Source organism: Macaca fascicularis, chromosome 17 (assembly GCF_037993035.2).
Source record: "Macaca fascicularis isolate 582-1 chromosome 17, T2T-MFA8v1.1".
In the NCBI taxonomy this organism is placed as follows: Eukaryota; Metazoa; Chordata; class Mammalia; order Primates; family Cercopithecidae; genus Macaca; species Macaca fascicularis.
Window position 1 is genome coordinate 84,962,134 of NC_088391.1, and position 26,713 is coordinate 84,988,846.

At 36.8% G+C, this 26,713-nt stretch overlaps 1 protein-coding gene across 6 annotated transcripts in view; it reads left to right on the forward strand.

The window, feature by feature from the left end:
- Positions 1–26,713, forward strand: part of GPC6 (glypican 6) — a 1,194,356-nt gene that overhangs the window by 814,082 nt on the left and 353,561 nt on the right. For all 6 annotated transcript variants that reach the window (XM_065533385.2, XM_065533387.1, XM_065533386.2 and 3 more), the window contains one exon: positions 6,099–6,264. In XM_065533385.2, coding sequence (XP_065389457.1) covers positions 6,099–6,264 — 166 coding nt within the window. The remainder of the gene's footprint in view (positions 1–6,098; positions 6,265–26,713) is intronic.

Genomic DNA, 26,713 nt, shown 5'->3' on the forward strand with positions numbered 1-26,713 from the left:
GGTTATAAATTTTACTATATTTTCAAAACTAGTAAACTATAATATCAATTACAAAATAATATTGTATGTCAATCATTATACACAAACAGAAATCTTAAAAAGGACTAAATCCAAGATGCCATTAATTCATATCAAAATCTTACTTAGTTGGCTCACAGGCTTTTGTCTGTGTTTTCATGAGTGAGAAAATAAAATTGGAACGATTGACAATTTTCTTTTTTCCCAACTAATATTTTAAATTCTTGACAAAAGATTATTTTTAAAATAACTTTTATTGTTTATATTTAAGGTATACATCATGATGTTTAATATATGTGGACGTAGTAAAATTGTTACTGTAGTGGAACAAATTAATATACCCATCATCTTACATAGTCAACTGTTCCCTCTCAGAGAGCAGCTGTAACCTTTTTCTTTAGCAAAAGTCCTGAATACAATACACACTAGTGTTAACTATAGTCTTCATTTTGTACATTAGATCTTTCCAATTGTTCATCCTACATAATTGCTACTTTTCATCCTTGACTTATATTTCCCCATTTCCTGCCCCAATCCTAACCCTTGTAACCACCTCTTATTTTATTCTCTATCTCTATGTAATTGACCCTTTTTTCCCCCAGACGCCACATATATTTGAAATCATGCGGTATTTTTTTTTCTGTGTCTGGCTTTTTTCACTTAGGATAATGTCCTACATGCCCATTCATGTTGTGGCAGATGGCAGAAACTCCTTTTTATAAGACTAAATAATATTTTATTGTGCATATATACCAGCTTCTTTATCCATTCTTCCCATGATGCACACCTATGTTATTTTCATAATCTTGGCTATTGTGAATAAAGCTGCAATAAACATGGAAGTGCAGATATCTTTACAAGGTGGTGATTTCATTTCCTTTGGGTATATATAACCAGAAAAGGGATTACTGGACTTCATACTGGTTTTATTTTTAGTTTCTTTAGGAACCTCCATATTGTTTTCTATAATGGCCACATCAATCTCTTTTCTCACCAACAATGTACAGGGGTTCCCTTTTCTCCACATCCTTGCCAACACCTGTTATCTTCGGCTTTTATCCTAACAGGTGTGAGACGGCATCTTATAGTGCATTTCTCTGATGACTAATGATGTTGGGAACCTTTTCATGTTCCCTTGGCCATTTTTATGTCATCTTTGGAGAAATGTCTACTTAAGACCTTGACAAAAGATTATAAACAGCGTGTAAAAGTTAGGTGAGAGCTCAAATAAGTACAAAAAAGAATGTTATCATCATCAGCTTATTCTTTTACCCAAGTTTATTTCCCAGTTTACTATGAATATCTGGAAAGTTACAGCTACACTCTTTAAAAAATAAACAAAAATCCACATTACCAACTAAAAAAAATAATCTCAGCTTTTTATTTCTAAAGAGGGATTGTGTTCTTTATTGTTGCTAAAAGAATACCTTTTTTTCAGTAATTTTTTTCTAATGGTCCATAAATTTACTAATTTACAAATAGTCCGCATAAGCACTCTCAGCGTGAGGTATTATTCTATTTTAAATTTTAAGTATGAGTTTTTAGAACTCGTTCTTTATTTTGGTTTTGCTAAACATATAGACTTAGCTATTATTTCAGAGTTTTTTTTAAATGTTGGATTTTTTTTTAATGTTGGATCCAGTTGGTGGATCATTTTGGATCATTGACATCTACTCAGACTTAAATACTGGTATAAATATTGTCCAGAGGAGACTCATGATAAGCTTAAAAGAACATGATGCACCCATGGAAAGGCTAAAATAGTGACGGCCACATACACTGTAAAAATTTGGATAAAACTGGAGGTCTCACATATTACTGGTAGAAATGTAAAATGTTACAAACAAGCTGCAAACAGTTTGGCAATTTCTTACAAAACTAAACATACTCTTACCACCATATGATCCAGCAATTGCACTCTTGGGCACATCTTTCAGAGAAATGAAAGTTTATATTCCTACAAAAACCTGTACATAAATCCTCATAGCACCTTTATTCCTAATAAGAAAGTACTGGAAACAACCCAGATATCCTTCAGTGGGTAATTAGTTAAATAAATTCTGATACATCCAAATAATAGAATACTACTCAGCAATAAAAAGAGATGAACTATTAATATATGTAACCAGTTGGATGGACTTTGAGGGCATTATGCTCAGAAAAAAAAAGTCAAGCTCAAAAGGTTACATATTGTATGGTTTTATTTATATAACATTCTTGAAATGACAAAATTATAGAGTTGGAAAATAGATGCGTGGATGTCAGGTGATAGGGACATTAGATGAGGCGAAGGTAGCAAAAGGGAGTTCTTTTATGGTGATAGAACAGTTCTGTATGTTGATTGTGGTGGTGGTGGTTCCACAAATGAATACATGATATAAAATAGCATAGAACTGTGTACACACACCACACACACACACACACACACACACACACAAATGAATACAGGTTCATAAACTCTCAAATCTGAAAGAGGTCTATAGACTAGTTAATAGCAATGTACTAATGTCACTTTCCTCATTTTTATATTACACCACAGCTATATAAGATGTCGCTATTGAGGCAAATTGAAGGAAGGATACCCAGGAGTTTATTATTTTTCAAACTATTTTTGGGTGTATATTAATTTCAAAATAAAAAATGTTAAAGACTATCTATTGTGCAATTATAAAACACTGTGAAAAATACAGATGTCTCTTCACACAATTGGCATTTAAAGCAACATTTTCAGAGCTTACTTTTAAAAGTCTTCAGTTTGAAGTGATGATTTTTATTTTAATTCAAGCATGCAGTCGTGTCAGCTCAAAAGATGTGATTTGTGAACATGAAAGCTTCAACTCTGATCCCCTGTGCTCCATTTTCTTCTTCAACCGGCCTTTATTTGACCAGGAAGGATGTCATTTCCAGAAGTACTCGGAGACCCACATTTAACGTGAACAACATTGTTCTTTCAGATTTTAAGGCTGTTCAATTTTCTCTGTTGGTTGCTACCCCGGGTTGGAGACTCTTCTGAAATGTCAGACTGAGAAAATAGTACTGGTTCCAACACAATGGAAAAAAAAAAAAAAAAAAAAGGAAAAGCTTTGGAATGAATGCAATCAATAGCCTTTGAAAACAAAGTTAAAAAGCAACAATTGAATGCTAAGATGTAGAAAACCATCTTGTTCTTTTTTTAATTTGAATATCAATGTGGCCAAGAAATGGGGAAGCACAATGGAGTGTTTGATTCAATAAGCACTTAGCAAATACCCAAGTCATCATTGTAATACCTTATATGATGTGCATGTGGTGCATAGCACAAAGTTATAAAATGCGTAGCAGTGAAAGTTATAAAAATGAATGGCACAGTCCATGCCATCCAAGAGATCTCAAATGTATATCCCCAATATTGGCAAATGCTCCAGGTTCTAATACCAGAACACTGAGTGAGAAGCACAGCATCATATAATACCAACAGTGAGAAAACCAAAACCCAACAGAATCAAGAGTAGAAATACTTTAGTTAGCCCAAGTGAATATTGGGTAGTCTCTGGAGAAAAGCATCAGTCAGGAGAGAGATTGCAAGGCTATAGAAAATAAAATCCTGTGGTAAAGGTTTGCAAGATAGTAACCACACCCAGTAAGTTTGCAAGAGAGCAACCATGCCAATAAGGAAAATGTGTACGAATTTTAAGTTTCACATTAATATTGTCTGAGGAATGCAAAATTGTTTTTCCTGTTTTTTTTTATATTTTTATTTTTATTTTTTTGGTGAATGGCTTGGGACACATGTGGATAAAGGAAAATTTTGAAACAGTGCTGCTCAGTTATGGGTAAAACTTGGCACTATCTCCCATCCAAGTACTAACCAGGCCCAACCCTCCTTAGCTTCCAAGATCAGATGAGATTGGGTGCATTCAGCATGGTATGGCCTTAAACAAATTTGGCTCTGTCCAAAAAACTGCCTGTCTGGAGATGACATAATGGCACTAATATGTCCTTAAAAGAAAAGTCAAAAGACTCCTCACCTTTTTACCCATTTATTGTTTCTGTTTTGTTGTTGGAAAATGAGCTTTAGAATTAATCGATAGGAAACCATTCTATGAATACCTTTATAAAGAAAGGCCAATTATATTTTACTTCACTTATTTGACTTAGAGTATTTTACTCACTGACTTTCTATTGTTGATCATGCTGATTCTATTTTATTCAAGCCAGTATTAAATTACCAGGAAAAGTACAAATTAAAAAGATATTAGTCTGGGATACAAAAATTAAAGGATATTACTTTGGCATGAAAAATGAGGTAGGTTAATGGATGGGTAGAAAGATGGATAGATGTGTGAAAAAGCAAATGTAGAAAAATTGTACAATCTGGGAAATGTGGCTGTGAACTATAAAAGTCTTTCACCTATTCTGCATGTTTGAAAACTTGCATAAAATTCTTGAAAGAAAATGCAAAAAAACTCAAAACGACAACTAGAAATTTTAGTGCCTAAATACATACACAGCTTTATTTCCTAAAATAATTTTTTAGTGATTTTGTCAACATACTGGGTAAAATTAAGAAAATGTTACAGAAACCAAAGGCTTGCATTAAAAATCTCAAAATTGATTCTAAGTAAGGGATAGAATCATAGAGAAATAGCTATAGTAATTGAAAGTATCCATTTATGTGGAAATATTTCTTGTTGTTCCATCAATACACTGGTGTTATGTTTCTTCAGCATCTGAATGTTCTTGTTACCTGTGAGCTCAAGTCCACCACTCTCCAAGAGGGCCAAATGACACAAATTAGATTTTTTTCCCTCAGATCTAGAATGCAAGTACAGCAATGTATAGTTACTTGACTAAAACATCAAAGTGATACGGAACCAACCAAATGAATATGGCAACAATTTTTACATCTAGTCACGAAAAAGAGTAGTTTTCTGTATTTGTTTTCTAATTTTGGTCTCTACTATCTTGTATTAGTTCATTCTCACACACTACTATAACGAACTGCCCGAACTATAATTTTTAAAGGAAAGAAGTTTAATTGACGCACAGTTCAGCATGGCTGGAGGGTTCTCAAGAAATTACAGTCATGGCAGAAGGGGAAGCAAACACATCCTTCTTCACATGGTGGCAGCAAGGAGAAGTGCCAAGCAAAAGGGGGAAACGCCCCCTGTAAAACCGTCAGATCTGGTGAGAACTCGCTCACTATCACAAGGATAGCAGGATGAGAGTAACTGCCCCCGTGATTCACTTCCCATGATGTGGGGATTATGGGAACTACAATTCAAGATGAGATTTGGGTGGGGACCTTATCATGTCTTAAATATTCCTTCCTCTTGAAGTCAAATTAGAATTTTTAATGAGTCTACAAAAAGCCTTTATTGGTTTAGAATCAATTAATTGAAGAGCACTGATTTTCTGATCCAGGGCAAATGGCATTTCATTGTCAGTGGATACGTAGCTCCTCTGTACTGCTGCAAGGATTGCTTCTCACATTTAACACTGGTCCTTGAAATTTTCCATGAATTTTCCAGAAGTGCAAAAGCTGCAGACGCCCAAAGATGGTACCTTGGCAGTTCCATTGCTTCTAAGCAGGTCTGGATCTCAAAGATCTCAGACAAGTTGATATTGATCTTTGAAGAAAAGTTATGTACAAAGGAAATATATCTGCCAACCTCCTTTAGAGACAGGGTCAAATAACCAGTTGGAAAATTTTCTAAAGGTGTCACATTAAACTTTAATAATTCCTACATTTTTATGGGGCTTTTAACTTTGCAAATTGCTTTCACATGCATTATCTCATTCCATGTTCTATGGCAATGAAACAGTGTCTAGGCTTTAGGGCTGAATTACAATGACATCGATATGAAAATGTTGACAGGGACATGCAAAAAAGTTATTACCATGCCACGCAGAAGATTTCAACAGGAATTGACTGGATGCAAGATCAGTAATTACAAAGGGTTCAGATTCTGCTCTAATGCTGTGGTTTATCACTGCTATTTTGTCTTTTTTAAAAAAGAAGAAAATGCCTTATTTCTTTTTTTTCCTCCTCTTCATCCTTCTTATTTTCGATTTTCTTTTTCTTTGCAATAAATCTGCAGGTCAGCCCAACCCCAGGGTGTATCCGTGCCCTCATGAAGATGCTGTACTGCCCATACTGTCGGGGGCTTCCCACTGTGAGGCCCTGCAACAACTACTGTCTCAACGTCATGAAGGGCTGCTTGGCAAATCAGGCTGACCTCGACACAGAGTGGAATCTGTTTATAGGTAAGAAGTATTTAAATGGATCTGAGAACAGAGACGGGACAACAGCAAGTGTTTATGGGGCTTGATGGGTGGGTCAGAAGTTGTAAGAAACCAGACACGGTGGTTCACATCTGTAATCCCCACACTTTGGGAGGCCAGTGCAGATGGATTGCTTGAGCCCAGGAGTTTGAGGCCAGTTTGGGCAACATAATGAGACTCCCATCTTTACAAAAAACAAAAAATAAGCTGGGCGTGGCAGCACACACCTATGGTCCCAGCTGTCTAGGAGACAGAGGTGAGAGGATTGCTTGAGCTTCAGAGGTCGAGGCTATAGTGAGCTGTGACTGCGCCACTGCACTCCAGCCTGGGTGACAGAGTGGGACCCTGTCTAAAAAAAAAAAAAAAAAAAAAAAAAAAAAAAAGTTATGATGACTTTTAGAGACTAGGATGATTTTTAAAACCATGTTTAGCAAATTATAAACATTATTTTATATTTTCCTTATGTTTTTACTGTATATTATATGGGACAGTCCTATTAAAGATTGTGCAACCCAGCTATATTGAGCTAACTATTCTCTCCAATGAAAACAAAAGTAATCTTGTTGAAGTTACATACACTCCCATGAGAAAGGAGGCTTTAGAAAAGAATCTTGTAAAAAATAGTCCACTGTATTATTTCTTTGTCATTTGTATTACCTCAACATAGCCACACATATTAGTAAACAACTTTTTCCTTGAACTCCTAGAATGAAAATAGATCAATATTATGGCTGAAATATGCAAATTTTCTATCTCATTCTGTGGAAAAGAAGGCTTTAAGCACATAAGCATGAAGCAGCCTTCCAGTCTCTAGAAGGCAGGAGGCCGGGAGGTGGGGAGAATGGAGGGGAAGGTCTGTGAATCAAGGCTCTGTTCTTGGGTTGCAGAAATCATTCAAAGGGTTGCATGGCCCAAAGATAGTTCCCAAATTGCCATCCAAGGATAAAAGGACAAATTTTATAGGCAGACTTCTCCCAGGAAAATACACAGGCCTTGAAAGAGTAAATGTGTTTTCTCCCCCTCTGTCAAATAGCCTTCAAATAAAAGTACTTTCAGTTGCATTTACTGCAATTACACGGTGACAAGCAGAGTGGTGAAAATAGCAGTGGCATTTGTCAGCCTCTGAGGGCCTTCGTCATTTATGCAAACCTCTAAACGAGCATGCACGAGTAAAGTGTTCTGACAACTAAGATTTGCGTAGGATAGAAAAAAAGATGTTAGAATTCAGAGAAACTGAAGCTCACTGTACAAAGATGTGCTTAGGTTACAGGCCTCAGTTCTGACAATGAAACCCATTGGCTAATTCACCATTTTGCTTAGGAAGGCCAGAGGAAATGGCTTTGAGCAAAAAAAAAAAAAAAGAAAAGAGAAAAAGAAAAGGATTTTACAGTGAACAGATTCAAATGGAAATCATCTAACAAAACCTTAGAATTATTTCAGAAAGAATAAATTGAAGTGCTGTTACCTCTCCCCACAGTGGGAGGATAAAATCTGTTTGTATGATCATGAGTTACTTTATTTGAAAAATGAAGGAATTTTTAAAAGTTGATCATTAAGGGATCCTTCTGACACAAAATGACATGATTCTTTACTAAAATTTTTGTTCTTTGCTAAAATTGTGGAGGGGGTATGAATTTTTAAAAATAAACTTGATCTTAGAAGATCTAGATTTTTTTAGCAAAGACAGAATACCTAACTACTGCTGATAAAAAGGTACACTCGTCAGAAAATCTAAAAAGATTTGCTTATTTTAAAGTCAGGTTAAACCTCATAGCATCACTTGGAGTCATATAATCATCCATATTTTTGGTTGCAACTGCGCTAATACCTAGCACAGTTCAGTTGACTTCAGTCAGCCTGCAAGTTATTGAAGAAGACGGGCATGTGGATTTTGTTACTTAGAGCAGGACATGATTGAGAATGAGAATATAGGCTTTTCAACTTGTAAGAGCAACAATGACTTGTTAATTTACTTTTTGTCCTCAGCACTTACTGGCTGTTTTAACCGAAAACAAATCCTTATGCTTTCGATCAATTGGGTTTCCTAGATACTGATTTGATATGAAATTGAATGTCTGGAAAATCATTGGATTCAAAAACTAAAGTTTGAATCCACTATGTGTTGCTGGATGTACTTTAATGAAAAGCAAGCGTGGTGGTTCGTCCTATATGAACGTATTTCATACCCTTTCTTCCTGTCTCTTTTTTTTTTTTTTTTTTTTTTTTTTTTTTTTCTTTTTGAGACGGAGTCTCACTCTGTCGCCCAGGCTGGAGTGCAGTGGCGTGATCTCGGCTCACTGCAAGCTCCGCCTCCCGGGTTACGCCATTCTCCTGCCTCAGCCTCCCGAGTAGCTGGGACTACAGGTGCCCACCACCACGTCCAGCTAATTTTTTGTATTGTTAGTAGAGACGGGGTTTCACCGTGTTAGCCAGGATGGTCTTGATCTCCTGACCTCGTGATCTGCCCGCCTCGGCCTCCCAAAGTGCTCGGATTACAGGCATGAGCCACCGCACCTGGCACCCCCCATCTCTTTTATTAGTCCTAGATGTCTCTGAGAAAATTCTTCCAGTTTTTCTTCTTTGCTTTGTGCTATGGCATTGAGAATTGACCACCAACATAGACTTATGTAGAAAAATGTGTTCTTGCTAATACTTGTCTGGGTGTGAAGTGTTAGTTCACAAATTTATGGCATGAATTAGTCAAATGTGCCAACTCCATTTTCCACACAGATACATCGCAGATGACAGTGTTACAATGTTCATAAATGCAGCAGCAAAGATCAGTGAGCAAATCGGTAATCCAACAAAAATTATATATAATAGCCCTCTCTCTGGGTAGCACCTGCAGCCCATCACTTCGGGCTTCTGGCATCTCTTCATCAAAACCTGCACTCCTGTTGCTGTCGTTGCATGTGCCTTCCCTGCCAGCTACACAAATGCCCCAGTTTATATATTTTATAGATGTTTTTCTTTAATTATAAAGTGCCTATCTAAAATGTTAACAGTGACACGCAATCGACCGTCAATAAAAACAAGAGTCAAATTGGGGGCACATCCTCCCAGTCTTTACAATGTCACAAATTAATTGAAAGTGATTAGTGACTGTTTAGAATTCAGTCGGTGTCTGGATCATGTCAAAAGAAAGTGAAGTGTTTTAAGCATTCCAGTAAAAATCTCTGCATTATTCCAACCACTACTGAAGTTCTGTAGTTGGGGTGTGTGTGTGTGTTCTTCGAAAAAATCAGGAGTCTATTTAGGATGCATTTTCATAGTCCTCCTCCAGGAAGTTTAACTCAGTTCCCTGCACAGAGGAATTGCTCAAAAGATTCTTACCAAGTAACTGTTATAAGAAAAAGAAACTCCATTTTTACATGAAGAACTTTTGTTTGAAAACTTCCTTACAGCATTGAAAAAATGCAACTAGACCTATTTTAGAGTACTTAAAAATCCTCATCAGCCTCAGGCCCACCCCTTCACTTACTTTGTGGTAAGCAGTGTATGGGGTTCCCCAGGATAAAGCACAACCCAGATTCCACTTACTGCGTCCGAATGAATGGTGTATTACATAGCACCCCTGAGCTAGGCAGGACCAGAAGAAACAGGAGAGTGGCTTTTAGCCTATTCTCACTATTAGAAACTATGCAACACAGTAGGAGAAAACCCTGATTTAAGGCATTAACAGTCTCTGCTCAGGCACTTATCCTAGGTGTTGCTGTATTTTCATATACAACTTATCCCAGCCTAGTTTTTGCATGCTGCCCAAATGCAAAATGGTTTTCTTGAAAAATGTTTACATTAAATTAAAATCTCCTAGAGGGAGAAACAGTTTGTGGGCAGAACTTGCTTCAGTAATATCCTGTGGTTATTTTGAGTGTTTGGCATTGTTATCAACACTCCATAGATAAGAATTGTTCTATTTCACAAGAGGCCATGTTGCAGATTACAACTGGCTCATGAACACAAAAGTCAAGGCTGAAGTACGTTTATATAGCTGTAATAAATCTTACATCTACTTTAAAATTGAGGATGTGTGGGACAGCCTTCTGCAAACATCTGGTACCTTCTAAGATTTTATAGACTACGAGAACCAGAGAGAGATTTCTAAAAGATGTTACCAGTGAGGAGAGGCAAAGTTTGGTGAGACAAAGGCAGGGATTCTGTATTATCACATACTACTTTTTATCCCTAAGTGTTATAGAATGCTTCTAATAGCAAGTATAAAAGTGAGACCTAAGTGTTTTTGTCCCAATTATGTCACCTCATTTTTTAGGCTACCCCAGTTAGCAAAGACCCTAATAATCCAACTCACTATATTGGGTGAGCTAGGTATATACATTTTTTGCCCTTAGGGAATTTAACATAGTTAAAATAATTATAGTAGACTATGACGAAGTGTTAGGTTAATGGAAGCATGGGATGCTAAGCCTTTACTTGGCTGGGGGACTTAACTTAGTCTGGGGCAGGGGGTTAGAGAAGCCCTGCTTTGTTAATTATAGAATAAAAAGCAAATAAGATCGTATTGTATTGGCATTGTCAAACATAATTGATGTTAAATAACCACAGCATGTATAATTGTTACACCATAGCCCTCAGATAGTTTCAGTTTCCCGTGTCACTCTCAATAGGTTTAGCATGATTTGTCAGTGGTTCTTAAATGCTCGTTTGTTTTATTTTTGACATTTTCTATTATTAGGTCTCACCTCCCCACTACCACTGACTTGAACTGATGAGATTTGTGTTATTTTTCATTAGACAAAAGTTGAGTTATCTTGACTTAGATGCCCTCCAAAGGGCGTTATGCGGGAAGCCAGCAAAGCAGCTAGTATTTTTAAATTTATGCCTTGGGCACTCATAGACCAGATACACCAGTGATATAAAACTTTCTGGACTTCTTCTTTTCAAACTTGCCAATTATTCAGTTGTCAGGCGGCCCAAAGACTGAAAACTGGCATAAGAGTGTCGAACATGAAACCCAAGGTGGGCACGGCATCTGTGGCAGACCAAGAGACCCTGCAGTGGGCACTATTCACTGATTCTCTCATGTATACATTAGTCCAACACATGTTTACTAAGTGCCTACTGTAGACTTTGCTTTGGTTTAGGCATGGGGATGGAATTGAGAACAGATAAGGCGCCTGTTTACTGAGAACACTACTCAGTATATGTTCTTTGAATGGAATAAATGGACCCAACTGTACAGAGAAATGGAAGGGAATATTCTAAGAGGCCATTCTATTTTACTTTGTAAGTCTATTCTTTTAATGGAAGTATGACTAATTGAGTAATTTAAAAATCACATATCCCCATTGTTAATGGACTCATGAGTGCAGGGATGGCAGAAACAAATCAGATACTGTACCTGATTCTTTCATTGTGACAGCTGCTATCAAGTTGTAAATTAGAGCCAGCTGCAAGGAAGCTGTGTTAGGTCAGTCCAATGACTAGTGTCATGTAATAAATGGCTACTTGGTAGTGAACAAATGACTTTCTTGGAAAGTACAAGAGTTGTCAATTCTCATGGTAATTTGTGCATTCATAACTTTGTGTTTGGGAAAATGTTGCTAGGTAAGTCTTATTTGATATTAGAAAATAAACATTTATTGTTTCTACTGAGGAAACTCAGATTTTCTTTTATAAAATGTACAAGACTGTGTTATGTTGCATTTCGCGAGATAAAATAGGCAGAATGAATGATTTCAAGCATCTGTGTAAGATACTGTTCTTTCAAAGACCTTCTCAAGCATACAAGTCCATAATATAAATCTGACAAGAAACTCTTTTGGTTACAAATAATTCTATAATAAATATGATATGACACTGGCTGATATTCCTGAAATACCATGTTACAAAAACCTCTAGACTCTAAACATAGAAAATTATTTCCTTTAAACCAAAGAAAAAGAAAAACCCAAGAGCTGTATATAGCAGCAAACTTTCAAGGCTTCTTCATCTCTACTTTATGTAATACAAGAGCCTGTTTAATAATACAGTCCAGAAATGCAACCCTGAAATTGAGGAACAAAGCCAAAGCAATTATTTTAAAATCTGTTCTGTTAGCTAGAGGACTCGCATTTGCCCTGTGCATTCCTGAAAGCACCAGGAAAGACTTTTGTAAAAAAACAAAGAACACTGTTTTCTGTCAGGTGAAATCTAATACCATCCAACCCTCTGTCTTTCTTTTATAGTCAATGACTCAATATTTCTCATTTCTTGTGGGCATTTATCATATGTTGTGTTCTCATGTAATGCTGGCAGAATGCATAAACAGTACTAAGTACTTGCTGAAAAAAGAAAACAAAGAGAAAGAGAGAGAGAAAGAAAAGAAAGAGAAAGAAAGAGAGAAAGAAGGAAGGAAGGAAGGAAGGAAGGAACGAAGGAAGGAAGGAAGGAAGGAAGGAAGGAAGGAAGGAAGGAAGGAAGGAAGGAAGGAAGGAAAAGAAAACAGTTGGCTGGCACCCAACAGCCTGTCACTGGCTACATTTGCTATCAATTACCTAAGTTTAGAAAACGGTTTACTCTGAACTCTGTATATGTGAAAGTGTTTTTATGTTATACAATAGGGTTAATGCCTTAAGGTTGGTGGCATAATGTGTAAGTATTCAGCAGACATAGAGACAGGCATTTCTTAACCTCTGAACACTTACTAATGTTGATCTTAAGGCAACACCTCAAAGGATTCACAGAACCACAATTTCTATTTTGAATCAAGCAATTTTCCCATGGATCAAAGGAGGTAACATACATCAGACCTAAAATTGCTGGATATAATAGTCAAGTCGTCATTCTAGGGGATGTGTGTGTGGGTGTGTGTATTTCCTTTATGCCCAATTCCAACTTTTGTTCATCCATTTATTTCTAGTTCCTGTACATTCAACTTCTATGCAATTAATAATTGTCATTGTTCCATTCCTTATTACTGATTACTGTAAATGAGATTGTCTAATCGAGATTTTCAAGATGAGATTTATGGTACAAAATAATATGGCACAAACCAATGGTCTGAAATGAGGCATACCTATTGGGCAACTAAAATTCATTAGGAAGCAAAATGTTTCATGTATAATAGGAAGTTTACTAAATATATATATGTATTTTATTATAGATTAAAATATATATAATATAATAGGAAGTTTACTAAAGTACCTCTTATGCCTTATCAAGCTTTCTAATTTCTATGAGAACCAACAACAGAAGAATTTAGTTGACCAATGGAAAGCAGAACACATTAAAACTATTCAAGGTGGTTAAAGAATTTGCCTTTGAATTTGGGATTTTGCATTTTGGTTTTAGTTTACTCTTCAATATATTTTCCATAGAGAGTTTAATTTATTTATATATAAAACGTATTTGGTTTTAGTAATTGACATTTGACTTTAATAACATGTTACAGTTTTCACTGTCATGTTTTCAACTTCAAGCTATGACACAGGTGCCTGACTTTTGTCATGCCAAAAGAAAATATTTGATGTTATTTACAGTGGAATTAAATCTATTCCAAAAGGCCCAGAAACCCAGGCAAAAATCTTAACACTCTGCACATTAGCCCAATGACATTCTTAGCTGTTCCAATTTTAGGAGATAAAAGGAACATATGATAGAAGAAATTATTGTGATATAGAACTAGAAAATAAGGAACACAGAGCTAAGTAACTGGATCGTTAAAACATCAAACCACATAGCTATTCACAAATAGCAAAGTTGTAACAAGTCCCGCGGCCACCATAACCAGAGTCCTTCATGTGGTGACCAATTTAATAGAATAAAGGAAGGCGGTTTACCTCCTGAGACATTTAGATCACTTTAGAAGTCTCAAGATTAGCAGTGAAAAGTGAAAATTCTTATTTTAACCCAGATAATAAATTAACACATCTTTGTGCAATATGGCAACATTTTATTAAAATATTTTAATTATAGAAGTGTTAAATGATGGCACTTAGACTTCTTTTCCCACAAACATAATATTTACTTTGAATATGTGTGTGTGGATATATATATTTTGGGGTCTCTAAAACCTCCTTTAATTCATAATTATCTCAAAAGCAGAACTGCTAATCATGTCTTTACATTTGAGTCACTTTTGAAATGAGTTTTCTTTTTCCTCGGGGTTGTTTCTTTAACTATTATAAAAGACACTGCTGTAATCTCTTCATCTGGCTGTCTTTGTGACTTGTTTATTGTGAGCAACTCTCGAAGGAACCAGGGGTGGAAACCAGGTTAGAAGAGATGGCCTCAGTGACTTATTTTGGTGGTTAAATAGATCTTTTCCTTTTGTTCCTCTAAAGAGGGAATGGGTATAAGTATTAATGGAAGTAATTTAAGCTTTTGGGAACCTTCATGGTATATGAAAACTTGTGCTTGTAACTCATTTAAAAATATTGTGTCCATAGATACTTGGTCAGATAGCCAGAAGAGAATTTAAATCAAAATAGAGCATGAAAGATGCCTTGTCCTTCAAATAACAGCTTATATATAAATCCCACATGAAGAAAGATATGTCCTCAATTTTTTTCTTTGCATAGATTTAAATAATTTGCTACGCTAAGAATTTCCTTTATTATAACCTCTGAAGATGTGAAAATTAGAAAGAGAAATGAAAAGTAAGTAGTTGAATAGATGGCATTACCCCAAGCAGGGATGTGTCTGTATGCATCACATTTTTATTATTTAAGAGGCAGGAATCTTCTAGAAAGATAACACCGATAATTATATGTCAAATGAGGCTGTCAATATTCACCACTAAAATCTCAATGCTCAGGAAATTGGCTGATTTGATAAAGGGCCTAATAATTCTCCTGGGTAAAATGAGTAAGTCTGCAGATGTGAGAAAGTTTTGGAAGTAACAATGGCTACCCGTTTGGTCGTTTGGTCGCCAGAGCTGATACAGTTTTCAGATTGAATGAATCCCGGCAGTGACCCTCTCCTACCTCAGTGCTACATTTATCTTTCTGATTGTTTCACACCAGCTTGAAGAGATTAGTTATCTCACAGGAAGCAAAATCTATCCTTTCTACGTGAGTTCTTCGGGAGGAGGGTATTCTCAAAATCCACCACAATCGTTCAACTAAACAGCTCTTTGTAGCCCTTGGTATTATCCCTGGTATATGTGTCTCCTGGTAGTTATTGTTAGATCAGTTTCCTGTCTTTAAAATATTTGAGTGTTCCAAAGTCTTCTGAGTTGAACGTACATAGAAATGTATTCCGTAGTCCAAAGCCTATGGCTATGACTCAACCAGATGAGAAAACTAAAATCATCAATAGTCCTAAGAGGACTTCAAGAATAATTTTTTAAATTTATTTATTATTATTATTATACTTTAAGTTCTAGGGTACATGTGCATAACGTGCAGGTTTGTTACATATGTATACTTGTACCATGTTGGTGTGCTGCACCCATCAACTCGTCAGCACCCATCAACTCGTCAGCACCCCTCAACTTGTCATTTACATCAGGTATATCTCCCAATGCAATTCCTCCCCCCTCCCCCCTCCCCATGATAGGCCCCGGTGTGTGATGTTCCCCTTCCCGAGTCCAAGTGATCTCATTGTTCAGTTCCCACCTGTGAGTAATTTTGCAATTATTACACAGCACTTGGAGGATGAGGATCAGGCATAGGAGCTTACTTATAAAAAGGTGTCTGCACTAAATGAAACACATAGGTCCATTCATTAGCCAGCCTTGCAGTATTTTTCAAGTAAATCCCTGTGGCTGAATTTAAAATGTTCAGCAAGTTCTTGGTGACCCAGTTTAACATGTGCCTAATACCACACTTTATTAATTAAACATCCAGATATGCACTTCCCGAGTTTGTCCCGGAGAGAATGTTTAAATGTATCTTGCTACTCACTTGCAACCATAATATCTAAATTCTAAAATTAAGCGAGAGTTATAAGAAATTTTATTCTTCTATTTCTATGGTTCTGGATCTCATTAGGAGAACATTATGTAAATAGAAATAATACCTAATAGTATTTATTGAGCACTTACTTTATACCAGACAATATTGTGATTAAATTTTTAATCCTAAAACAACTTTATTAATTAGTTAATATTATGATCTCCATTTCACAGATGGGAAAACTGAAACCAGAGAATTTCAGTGACCTGTTCAAGGTCATACAACTTGTAAGTTGCAATTCCAGGTTTTTGCTTCAGTATCTCGGTTATTAACCACTTTACCAATTAACTCCTATCGAGCATTTAGGAAGTAACTGTTAGTCTATGGCTACAAGGATTGATAAGCTATATTGGGAGAAATTGAGAATCTGATATTGCCAGCACTGTCTAATAGAGTTTTCTGTGATGATGGAAATGTTCTATGTCTGTGGTACCAACATAGTCGCCATTAGTCACATGTGGTGGTTGAACGCTTGACATATGTCTAGTAAGACTGATCAACTCAATTTTTCATTTTATTTAATTTTAATTAATGTAAATGTAGTTGCATGTGGCTGTTGACAATGTGGCTAGTGTGCTTTAAGAACTAAATTTTTTATTTTGTTTACTTATTTTTTTCCAGTTTTATTGAGGTAGAAATAAATGACGAATAAAATTTGTATATATTTAAGGTATACAATGTGATGAGTGGATATACATATACATTGTGAAGTAATTACCACAATCAAGCTATTTTAATTAAATTTCAATCACTATATGTAGCTACTGGCTACTCTATTGGACAGGCAGGCTTAGATGATTAAAACATCTATGATTTGCTTGACATGGCTCAACCTCTGAATATGTTTCATTTTCCTAAAAAAAAACTTTATTGGATGGTTTCTTTTTGCTTAGATCTAGACTAGGCACATATTTTTGGTGTAAACACACCAAAAATAAAAAACACATAACCTGGACCTGAGATCTGAGAAATTATCATTTTCCAAAGAGATTCGATGTGTGCTTTCAAAGTAAACTTTGGTTAAATTAAGAAGACATAGGTAAGAGCACCAGTCCTTGAGTCACTGCATGAGTTTGAATCCTGACTCCACCATTTATAATCAGTGTGACTTAGGGAACATAATTTTACTTGCATAAATCTCAGTTTTCTCATCCACCAACTGGAGATAATAGTACCTACCTCTTAGCATTGTGAGGATTAAACTAGATAATTTATGTAAATCACCAAGGCATAAGGCACATTCACAGAGGACTGAGGGCAGAAGCAGTGTGGGCTCCTGTGCAGGTGAATAACCTGTGAAGGTATGAACAGAAAGTGGAAAGGAGGAAGCAAGAGAGTAAGCAAGCAGGTAGGAAAACATCAAGACACCAGAAAGGTGTAAGCCAAACGCCTAACAAAGGCAAGCTGGAAACCATTGGAGAATTATCAGCTAATTGTTAATCAGTCAGAACTGAAGTGACAAGAGTAGAAATGCACTTCATCAAGCAAGCTTCTTCTTATCCCTGTTTCTGGATTTGCCTTAGTTCCTGAGATACAGGACCCATCCCAGCAGAGATGGCCTTGCCCCTGCTCAAATGAATAAGTGCTTGGTGACACCAGGAGGGAAAACAATGGTAGGAAGGTAGGAATACGTATGAAGTGCTTTGGAGCTTGTGAGGAAACCAGCTCAGCTGAAATAGACTTACTTGCTGTTGTGTACAGGGAGGTAAGGTTGGGCAGAATTGAACTGTGGAGGCTTTAAAAGTCAAGCCAAACACTTGACCATTCTTTTGTCTTGTAGGCAATGACAAGGTACAGGGCTTTTTTATTCAGGGAGTGTCAGGATCTAAGTAGTAATCTGGCAGCTAAGTAAAATATGGATTCAGATGGATGAGGCTTGTGATAGTAAGACTAGATAGGTCATCTAAGCGTGGCACAAAAGAAGAAAGGGAGACACCAATAATGGTAGAGTTGGACATAAAAATGTATAGGACTCTGGGTCTAAATAGAGGTGACTAAAAGAAGAGGGCAAAGAAAGAAATACATCAGCTATGACTGAGATAAGTGCCTGAGAGAAAGACAGTGCTGTTAGCAAACAGGAAGCTAGTTTGGGGAATGGCAAACATGGATTTCTTCTATCTGTTTAGGTCTTGTTGGATTTGAGAAACAGTGGGACCAAAAGTGGAAACATCCAATTGAATACTGAAAATAGTAGTGTTCTATGTTCCTGGAACAAGAGCTGGGATGTCACAAACCATTGGAGGGTTTTCACAGCCCAGGTGTGGCCAACTTAATCCACTCTGACAGTTTGTACCCAGAATTCCCCATCTTGGGCTCCACACAGGTGCCTGCATTTTTCTTCCCTGTGAAATCATATTGCCTTTACCCCTAAATGTTAAACATTCAACAGCCTGCTACTCACTGTGTACTCTAAGAATGAGCCTTTGTCTATAGGCTCCAACCTCTTTAAATGCAGCTAGAATGTTAACAGTGCAAATATGAGAATGCTTAACATAATGATTTAAGAGAGTCATGCCTCAATTGCTCCCCAAAATATGTTTTTAGACTCAGAAACCCTTTAATAATTACATTTATCATGCACTTTGACATTTCATAATTGCAGTCGGTTCAAGAGGAAATTGATTTTCTATTGGTTTTGACTTTTTGCAATCCTCAATGCATGAAATCTAGAATTACATTCTTCTGGCCATTACCAAGTTCTAGATTATAAGTTAAGCATGAAAGTTGTTAATTTTACAAAAACCTTCCCCAAAAGGCATTCATTTCCTTCACTGGCAAGAATATCATGATCACAAAACAGCCCCTTGCTTCATTGCATGTCCTCTGGCATGATTATCACCAACGAAAACACACTATGTAAGGACCAAGGTAATTATTCATTGGTTTCTGGACATTGAGTCCCCCAAGGAACAACACAAATATACATGATGCAGCTTTTGCAATGAAACATTTGAGAGAGCAGTGACGTTTTTTTGAATCCCATATTGCCAAGTTACTGATTTAAGAAAGCCCTAGAGTATAAATTATTTCCCCAAGCCTCCGTAGTGACTTTTGTTGAATGCATTCTGCTTAGCCCATTAAAGGTGAAAGCCATGAAATATTATTTGATTTGTAACACAAGAAAATGCCCTAAAACCACCTGTCCCTCTTTGGAAAGCTGCCAGAACAAAGTGAGAGGAAAGGTCAAGCCTGAGAACAATGATTTGAGGTTGCAGCATGTGGCCACATCAAAAGCTGAGCGTATAGACTGCATTCAGTCTTCCAGTTTCTTCATAGAGGATTTACATTTATTTTTCCTAACCCATATGGGAGTCTTGGGTTTTGAGATCAAAATTTCAAACAGTTTAATAGTGGCCATGCAACATTAAAAAAAGTTGACAATGAATTGTGTTGAATGGTTACTACGTGTCCTCACTACATTTCCTTTGAATTCAATTTGGAGAAGTTATTTCAGGATTCATTTAATTTACATGTGGAATTGATAGATATTAAAATCCATTTCTTCTAAGTGTCTCACGATTGAAAAACATTATTTTAATTCTCTTGTGCCATGCATTGATTCCTATGCATTTTGATCTGTGATCACTCGATATCAGTTTGCTTGTGAATTACCATTGAAGGTATGAACATCACAAACTTACTAAATCAACCTGTAAAATGTAAGAAAAGTTTAACTTAGAGTTACATCTGGACATTTATAAGATGCAGACATTGATAGCTTGAAAGCAACATGATAAAGTATATGCCTCATTCTGCAAATCAATTACAGGATGAAAGTCAAATTATTTAATCTGAAACTTCTTAATTCAGCAGAGGAACAGCCACTTGGGAGCTATGATGGCAGTTTGTAAAAGTGTCTGTGATCCTTCTTGGTAAATCTGTATCCATTTACACAGAGAAGTCATAGTAATCTGTACTAATTGAGAGAGCAAGGATACAAACACCAAATTATTGCCTTCCAGAAGGCATTAGGGGACTTATTATTTTTTTTATTATACTTTAAGTTCTAGGGTACATGTGCACAACATGCAGGTTTGTTACATATGTATACATGTGCCATGTTGGTGTGCTGCACCCATTAACTCGTCATTTACATTAGGTATATCTCCTAATACTCTTCCTTCCCCCTTCCCCCTCCCCACAATAGGACCCTGTGTGTGATGTTACCCTTCCTGTGTCCAGGTGATCTCATTGTTCATTTCCCACCTATGAGTGAGAACATGCGGTGTTTGGTTTTCTATTCTTGCGATAGTTTGCTGAGAATGATGGTTTCCAGCTGCATCCATGTCCCTACAAAGGACACGAACTCATCCTTTTTTATGGCTGCATAGTATTCCATGGTATATATGTGCCACATTTTCTTAATCCTGTCTGTCACTGATGGACATTTGGGTTGATTCCAAGTCTTTGCTATTGCGAATAGTGCTGCAATAAACATACGTGTGCATGTGTCTTTATAGCAGCATGACTTATAATCCTTTGGGTATATACCCAGTAATGGGATGGCTGGGTCAAATGGTATTTCTAGTTCTAGATCCTTGAGGAATTGCCACACTGTTTTCCACAATGGTTGAACTAGTTTACAGTTTAGGGAACTTATTTTTAAATTTAAGCTTGACTTGTTATTGGCTACCTATTGTCTGTCAGGTAATACTACATGTGATCTTTTTATGCTTCCAGAAATAAGAATGAGCTTTAATTAGTATGATACAAGTCTTCCAGAGGAAGAATCCATATTTCCCCAGAATCTCATAAGAGAAGGTGATGTGAGATGTTTAGAGTTTTTCAGATAAGAAATGGTATCAAGATCTTTTTAGTTTAATTTTTCCACCTATTCATTTTGATATTATTTAACTGAACAAATTAACACCCCCTTTTTTTTTTTTAACATGCCATCAGTATCATATAAAGGATTTTTTAAAACTGGACTATTCTTGCTAACATAACTAAGAAAACTTCATAATGGGGTAAATATAAGAGTGAGGTATATATTTATGAATAGCCTCTGTTACTACAGCAGATAAGTATAGGTACGTTTATTTTTAAATAATTTTTTTTAATGTTAGGGAAACATTTTCATTGTTTCCTAAACTTCCATGATGTATCTGGACTACATCACAATTGTCTTCCTGTTATAGAATTCTGAGAAATAAGTAGGAGCATATGAAGAGGTCTGTAATTACAGCAATTATGGAAAAGTAATTTACTGATTGTATAAATTGAACAGATTTCAAATCGAGTAGATAGACCATGAAAAGCAAGTAGGATATTGAAAATAAATATTTTGGGAGCCAGGAAATTGCTTGTTAAATTCACAGACAAAATGTCAATATTTTGCTAACATTTGTATAATTTAGTTTCTTAGTACCTAAAACCGTACTTTTTTTTAATTTAAAAAAATTCAAATAAATGCTAAGATGATCTTCACTTGTCCACCTGGCAGTATGAAACACTGACATAGAAAAACCTTTGTTTTGTGATCAGTGAATTAAAATACAGCAAGACAAAGTGACTTGCAGAATTATTTATACGTCCAGAAAAAGGTAGAAACCATTAGAGAATGAACCTTGTTGAAAATATTTAAAACAGGTAAGGAGCTGGATATAAGGAAAGGACACAGACTTTGGTTCTAGGCAAAAAATAAGGTGTGGCCGTAACTCAGCCACTTGTTAGCAATATAGAAACCAGAGGCTTCCAGCATTCATGGATTTAAAAAGAAGAAAAAAAAAAAAAAAGGTCTGCCATGGCACACACTCTCTACCATTGCCATACCCACATCTGCTCAAGCAAAACCTTCTGTTGGCCCTGTAAGTTTCAGAAGAGAATGTCCATAATAGTTAATAATATTAATAACAATAAATTCTTCTCATGCATTATTCTATTGAACCACCAAAACAGTCCTAACAGAAAGGTGTGATTATTGTCCCCATTTTACAGAAGAGGAAACTAAGTCTCAGAGAGTCCGAGATCATGCCACTAGTAAGTGGCAGAGCCAAGAAACAATGCTAGATTTGGCTTCTACAAAGTCCATGCTTTAACTCAGAGACTACACTCCCCACCAGCTCTATCTTCCACTCAGCGGACTGCCAAGAAAAAATAGATTTACTGTGAAACAGAGACTGGAGTAACTGATCTCCATGTCCCACCCACAGCAATAACCATGAACTTGCTTTTTATTGGTTCTTGATTTTTTTAGAATTACATTTATAAAATGTTGCACATAGGGCACTCATTCTTTCAACTTGGTTCTAAAATGTTTCCCTGAATGATAGTGCTGAAGCCTGGGCCACATTGCTTTGAACGTTTGTAGAATTGCTTTTGCCGAATATACTCTGAAGTGTCACCAGCAGTCAACACTATGAGGGCTTACAAGAAGACCTCACTACTGAACTTGAGCTCACTATTGAACTTATTGTGTGGACATGCCCTGGAGAGGAGAAAGAAGTTCACTGTACCACCCAGGATTCCCTTTGAAGGGCTCAGAACAGAGCCAGGAAAATCTAGTTCCCAAGCAACTAGTTTGACTAAATTTAATGGAAAATGTAATTTTCATAAAAAGTCATTTTCCCCTCATTGACCAATATGACTGTCAGAGTGGCTCACCTTTATTTCTTGTAACATGAAATTCTTATTGTTATACCTTATTCCTGGAGTCATCTCATTTTCTACTTTTCTGCATTTCTCTTTTATTTATGTTGTTTTCCTGTGTGTGTGTCTATATGTCATTTAAGTTCAGTTTTCAATGAGGTTGCATTTAAATAAACCTGCTCCACATGCCCTTGGACAAGTTGCTTAAGATTTCTGAATCTTGCCTTATTGGTTAAAATGTACCTGCCTTTCTTAGTTGTTAGGACTAGAAGTAGTGTGTGTAAAATGTACAATATAAACTTGCAATGAATACTAACTATAGTTCGCCACTACTGCGAAGTTGGAGGATTATACTCCTTTAAAATAAGTTTAAAGGTGAGGAAAGAACTTTAAGTCTATAGTGGTTTTTAGGAATTCTGAATTATATTATCATTATTCTATTTGAATAGAATGAATCATTGCAAAAGTCTAATCAGGAAGCCAAGTACTAGTTTATCTACTTCAGAGTACCAAACAGGTCCCCTTGAGTATGTCACTGAATATTTTTTAATGTACTGTTATTCTCTAATAATGTTAAAGGACAGTAACATCAGGAAAACAGCACTAATAATTGCTAAAACCCACAAATTTCCAAATGACAACCAATTAAATATTACTAAGACAATTGAATATGCTGCTCTTTCCAATGCTCTGAGACGGGGTGAGTGGAAGAAAGGGGAATGTCAGTCTTTACTCAAAGCTGGTTTGCTGAATACACTGAGTAGAGAATAAATTCATGATCTCAAAATCATCAGTGACAACCTTATTCTTTCAGTATCCACCTGTTTTCATTCCCAGGAAGGTACAAGAAATCAGTTAATGTTGCATTCCCTGATCTTTATTCTTTCTCCTACAAAAAACAAGAAGTATGGAAGAAAAAAAAAATGATCAAGGATCTTAATGATCCAGTTAAAGCAAATAATGTACAATAGTTTCTGGAATCATGCATATTGAAATACCTCCACTCGGATTTGCAAATTACTCTGGGCACATGCCAAAGTAGAAACTACAAATATTCATTGTAATAAAGAAAAATGGTTTTCAAGGTGAAAATGGTCTTTGCCAAACAGATTTAACCAGTCTAACTTAAAAGGCTCTTTAAATTACCAAAACCAGAGCAGTAAAATATCAACACTACGCATTTATATAACTTTTTTTTTTTTTTTTTTTTTTTTTGAGACGGAGTCTCGCTCTGTCACCCAGGCTGGAGTGCAGTGGCCAGATCTCAGCTCACTGCAAGCTCCGCCTCCAGGGTTTACGCCATTCTCCTGCCTCAGCCTCCCGAGTACCTGGGACTACAGGCGCCTGCCACCTCGCCCGGCTAAGTTTTTGTATTTTTAGTAGAGACGGGGTTTCACTGTGTTAGCCAGGATGGTCTCGATCTCCTGACCTCGTGATCCGCCCATCTCGGCCTCCCAAAGTGCTGGGATTACAGGCTTGAGCCACCGCGCCCGGCTAACATTTTGTTTAGTGACATTTCTTCATTGAATTCTCAACTACTCTAGAAACTAACCGAGCCTGTGAATTTAAGTGTTTGGCCAAATCTCACAGCATCTGACTCCAAATTTGCAGTTGATAGATAATCCTCAAATTTAGTTAATGCGTTTCTGAAATAAACATTTATTTCACAGATTTATTTCACACACAAAGGGAAGCAACACTTGAGAAATATTTGAAATAATTTTCTCTGAGAAAAGTTGGCAATTAAAAAAAATTAACTCATGGTAAAAAATCTGGAAAGAAATGGCAAGGTTAATTTGGTTAGCATCATCTATAGAAAGAAAAGAAAGATACAAGAGCTCTGAGGAAAATATATAGGCTATGAATGAGTGGGAAAATGAAAAGATGCTTAGCCTTTTCACACCTTCAGACATAAGAATACATGAAGGGCCCATGACAAGGAAAACAGATAGTATTGAGTGCTAGAGCGAAGGGTTATAAATATATTTTTGCAGTCTTGGGAACAGCCATAAGGATGAAATGCTAATGTCAAAAAGAGCAGTTAATTAAGAAATGGCATTGATTTTCCCATAGTACTAGAGGCACAGAAATTAGAAACCAGGATAAATGAAGTTAGTGTTGGATGACATAGTAAAAGCCTGACTTGCAAATAAAAAAAAAAAAAGAAGAAGAGAAATAGTTGAGGATGAGCAGTGAGCGCCATTTGCTTTTTTGTTGTGAAATATTCACCCATGAGCTTCAACGCTAATTCGTTAATTCATTGAAGCTTCCTTAGCCATTTCCTCTACACCTAGCACTGGATTAGCTGCTAGGGGTTAAGAAAAAAGAATGAAGAGACAGAAATCCTACATTCAGGGACCTCAGAACTTAGTAGGGGACAAGAAAAACATTGTCATTTTGTTCTGGTCCCAGGAGGCAATGTCTAGGTGTGCAGCAGATTGCAGGGGTGGGCAGATGGTAGTAGGGAGACTTGATTCCCTTATGACTTAGTTCTCACTGCTTTTTTCTATCACCTTCCCACCGTGGACCCCATGGCCCTTGCATTGTCCTGGAATGGTATTCTTGTTCAGTGTTTATCTGAACCTACTTCTGGATGCTATTTCCTCCTATGTATTTATGTTCTCTGCTCCCCTTTGGCCATTGTATCTGTGAAGAAGGCATTGTCACCAGGTGCCATGGCTCACCCCTGTAATCCCAGCACTTTGGGAGGCTGAGACAGGAGGATCACTTGAACCCAGGAATTTGAGACCAGCCTGGTCAACATGGCAAGACCCTATCTCCATGAAAACAATTTAAAAATCAGCTAAGCATGACAGCCTGTGTCTGTAATCTCAGCTACTTGGAGGCTGAAGTGGGAGGATGCTTGAGCTCAGGGAGCTGAGGCTGCAGTGAGACATGATTGCATCACTGCACTGCAGCCAAGGTGACAGAGGGAGATCTTATCTCAAAAAAAAAAAAAAAAAAAAAGGCATTTTCCCTGTGGTCACTGTCTCCTCTCTCCTCCCCAACCCCCCACTGACCCTAGCAGTGTTCTCCACATCATGGACTGACCAATTCATAATTATGAGCAATGATTTACTGATTGAAGAGTGGCTTCTATGGATTGAGGATGTTGAAGATACACTGTGGTCATAACAAATAATTTGCCTTGGATACCTGAGACCTGGTTGAGCAAATAAGACTGTGAAATCAGAAGACATGAGATGGGCTTCCTAAGACCTCCTCACTGTTCCTCAAACCCTCCAGGCATCATCACACCTCAGGGCCCTCACACTTGCTGTTCCTGGCTCCTGCACTGCTCTTGCTGCAGAAATTTACATGGCACTTCCCGTCATTCCATTGAGATTTTCACTCAAAATGCACCTTCTTAGTGACTCTTTCCCCTGTTACTTCATATAAAATTTTAATTATCCTCCCCACCACCGTTTAAGGAGCTTCTCTCTTTAATTTATCACAGTGTACTTTACCTATCTGTTTGTTTGGGTATTGATGTGATTTGGCTGGGTCGCCACCCAAAATTCATCTTCAACTGTAGTTCCCATAATCCCCACGTGTCGTGGGAGGGGCCAGGTGGAGATAATTGAATCATGGGGGCAATTCCCCCATACTGTTCTGATGCTAGTGAATATGTCTCAGGAGATCTGATGGTTTTATAAGGGGTTTCGCCATTCGATTGGTTCTCTCTCATTCTCTCTTGTCCGCCACCATGTAAGATGTGCCTTTCACCTTCACCATGATTGTGAGGCCTCCCCAGCCACGTATAACTGTGAGTCCATTAAACCTCTTTTTCTTTATGAATTACCCAGTCTCAGGTATGTCTTTATCAGCAGCATGAAAACGAATACAGGTATTTTTTTTCTATCTCTTGAACTAGGGGTTTGGTCTGTTTTGTTTTGCCATATTCTCAGTAGCAATTCCTGGAATGTAGTAGATGCTGTGTAAATATT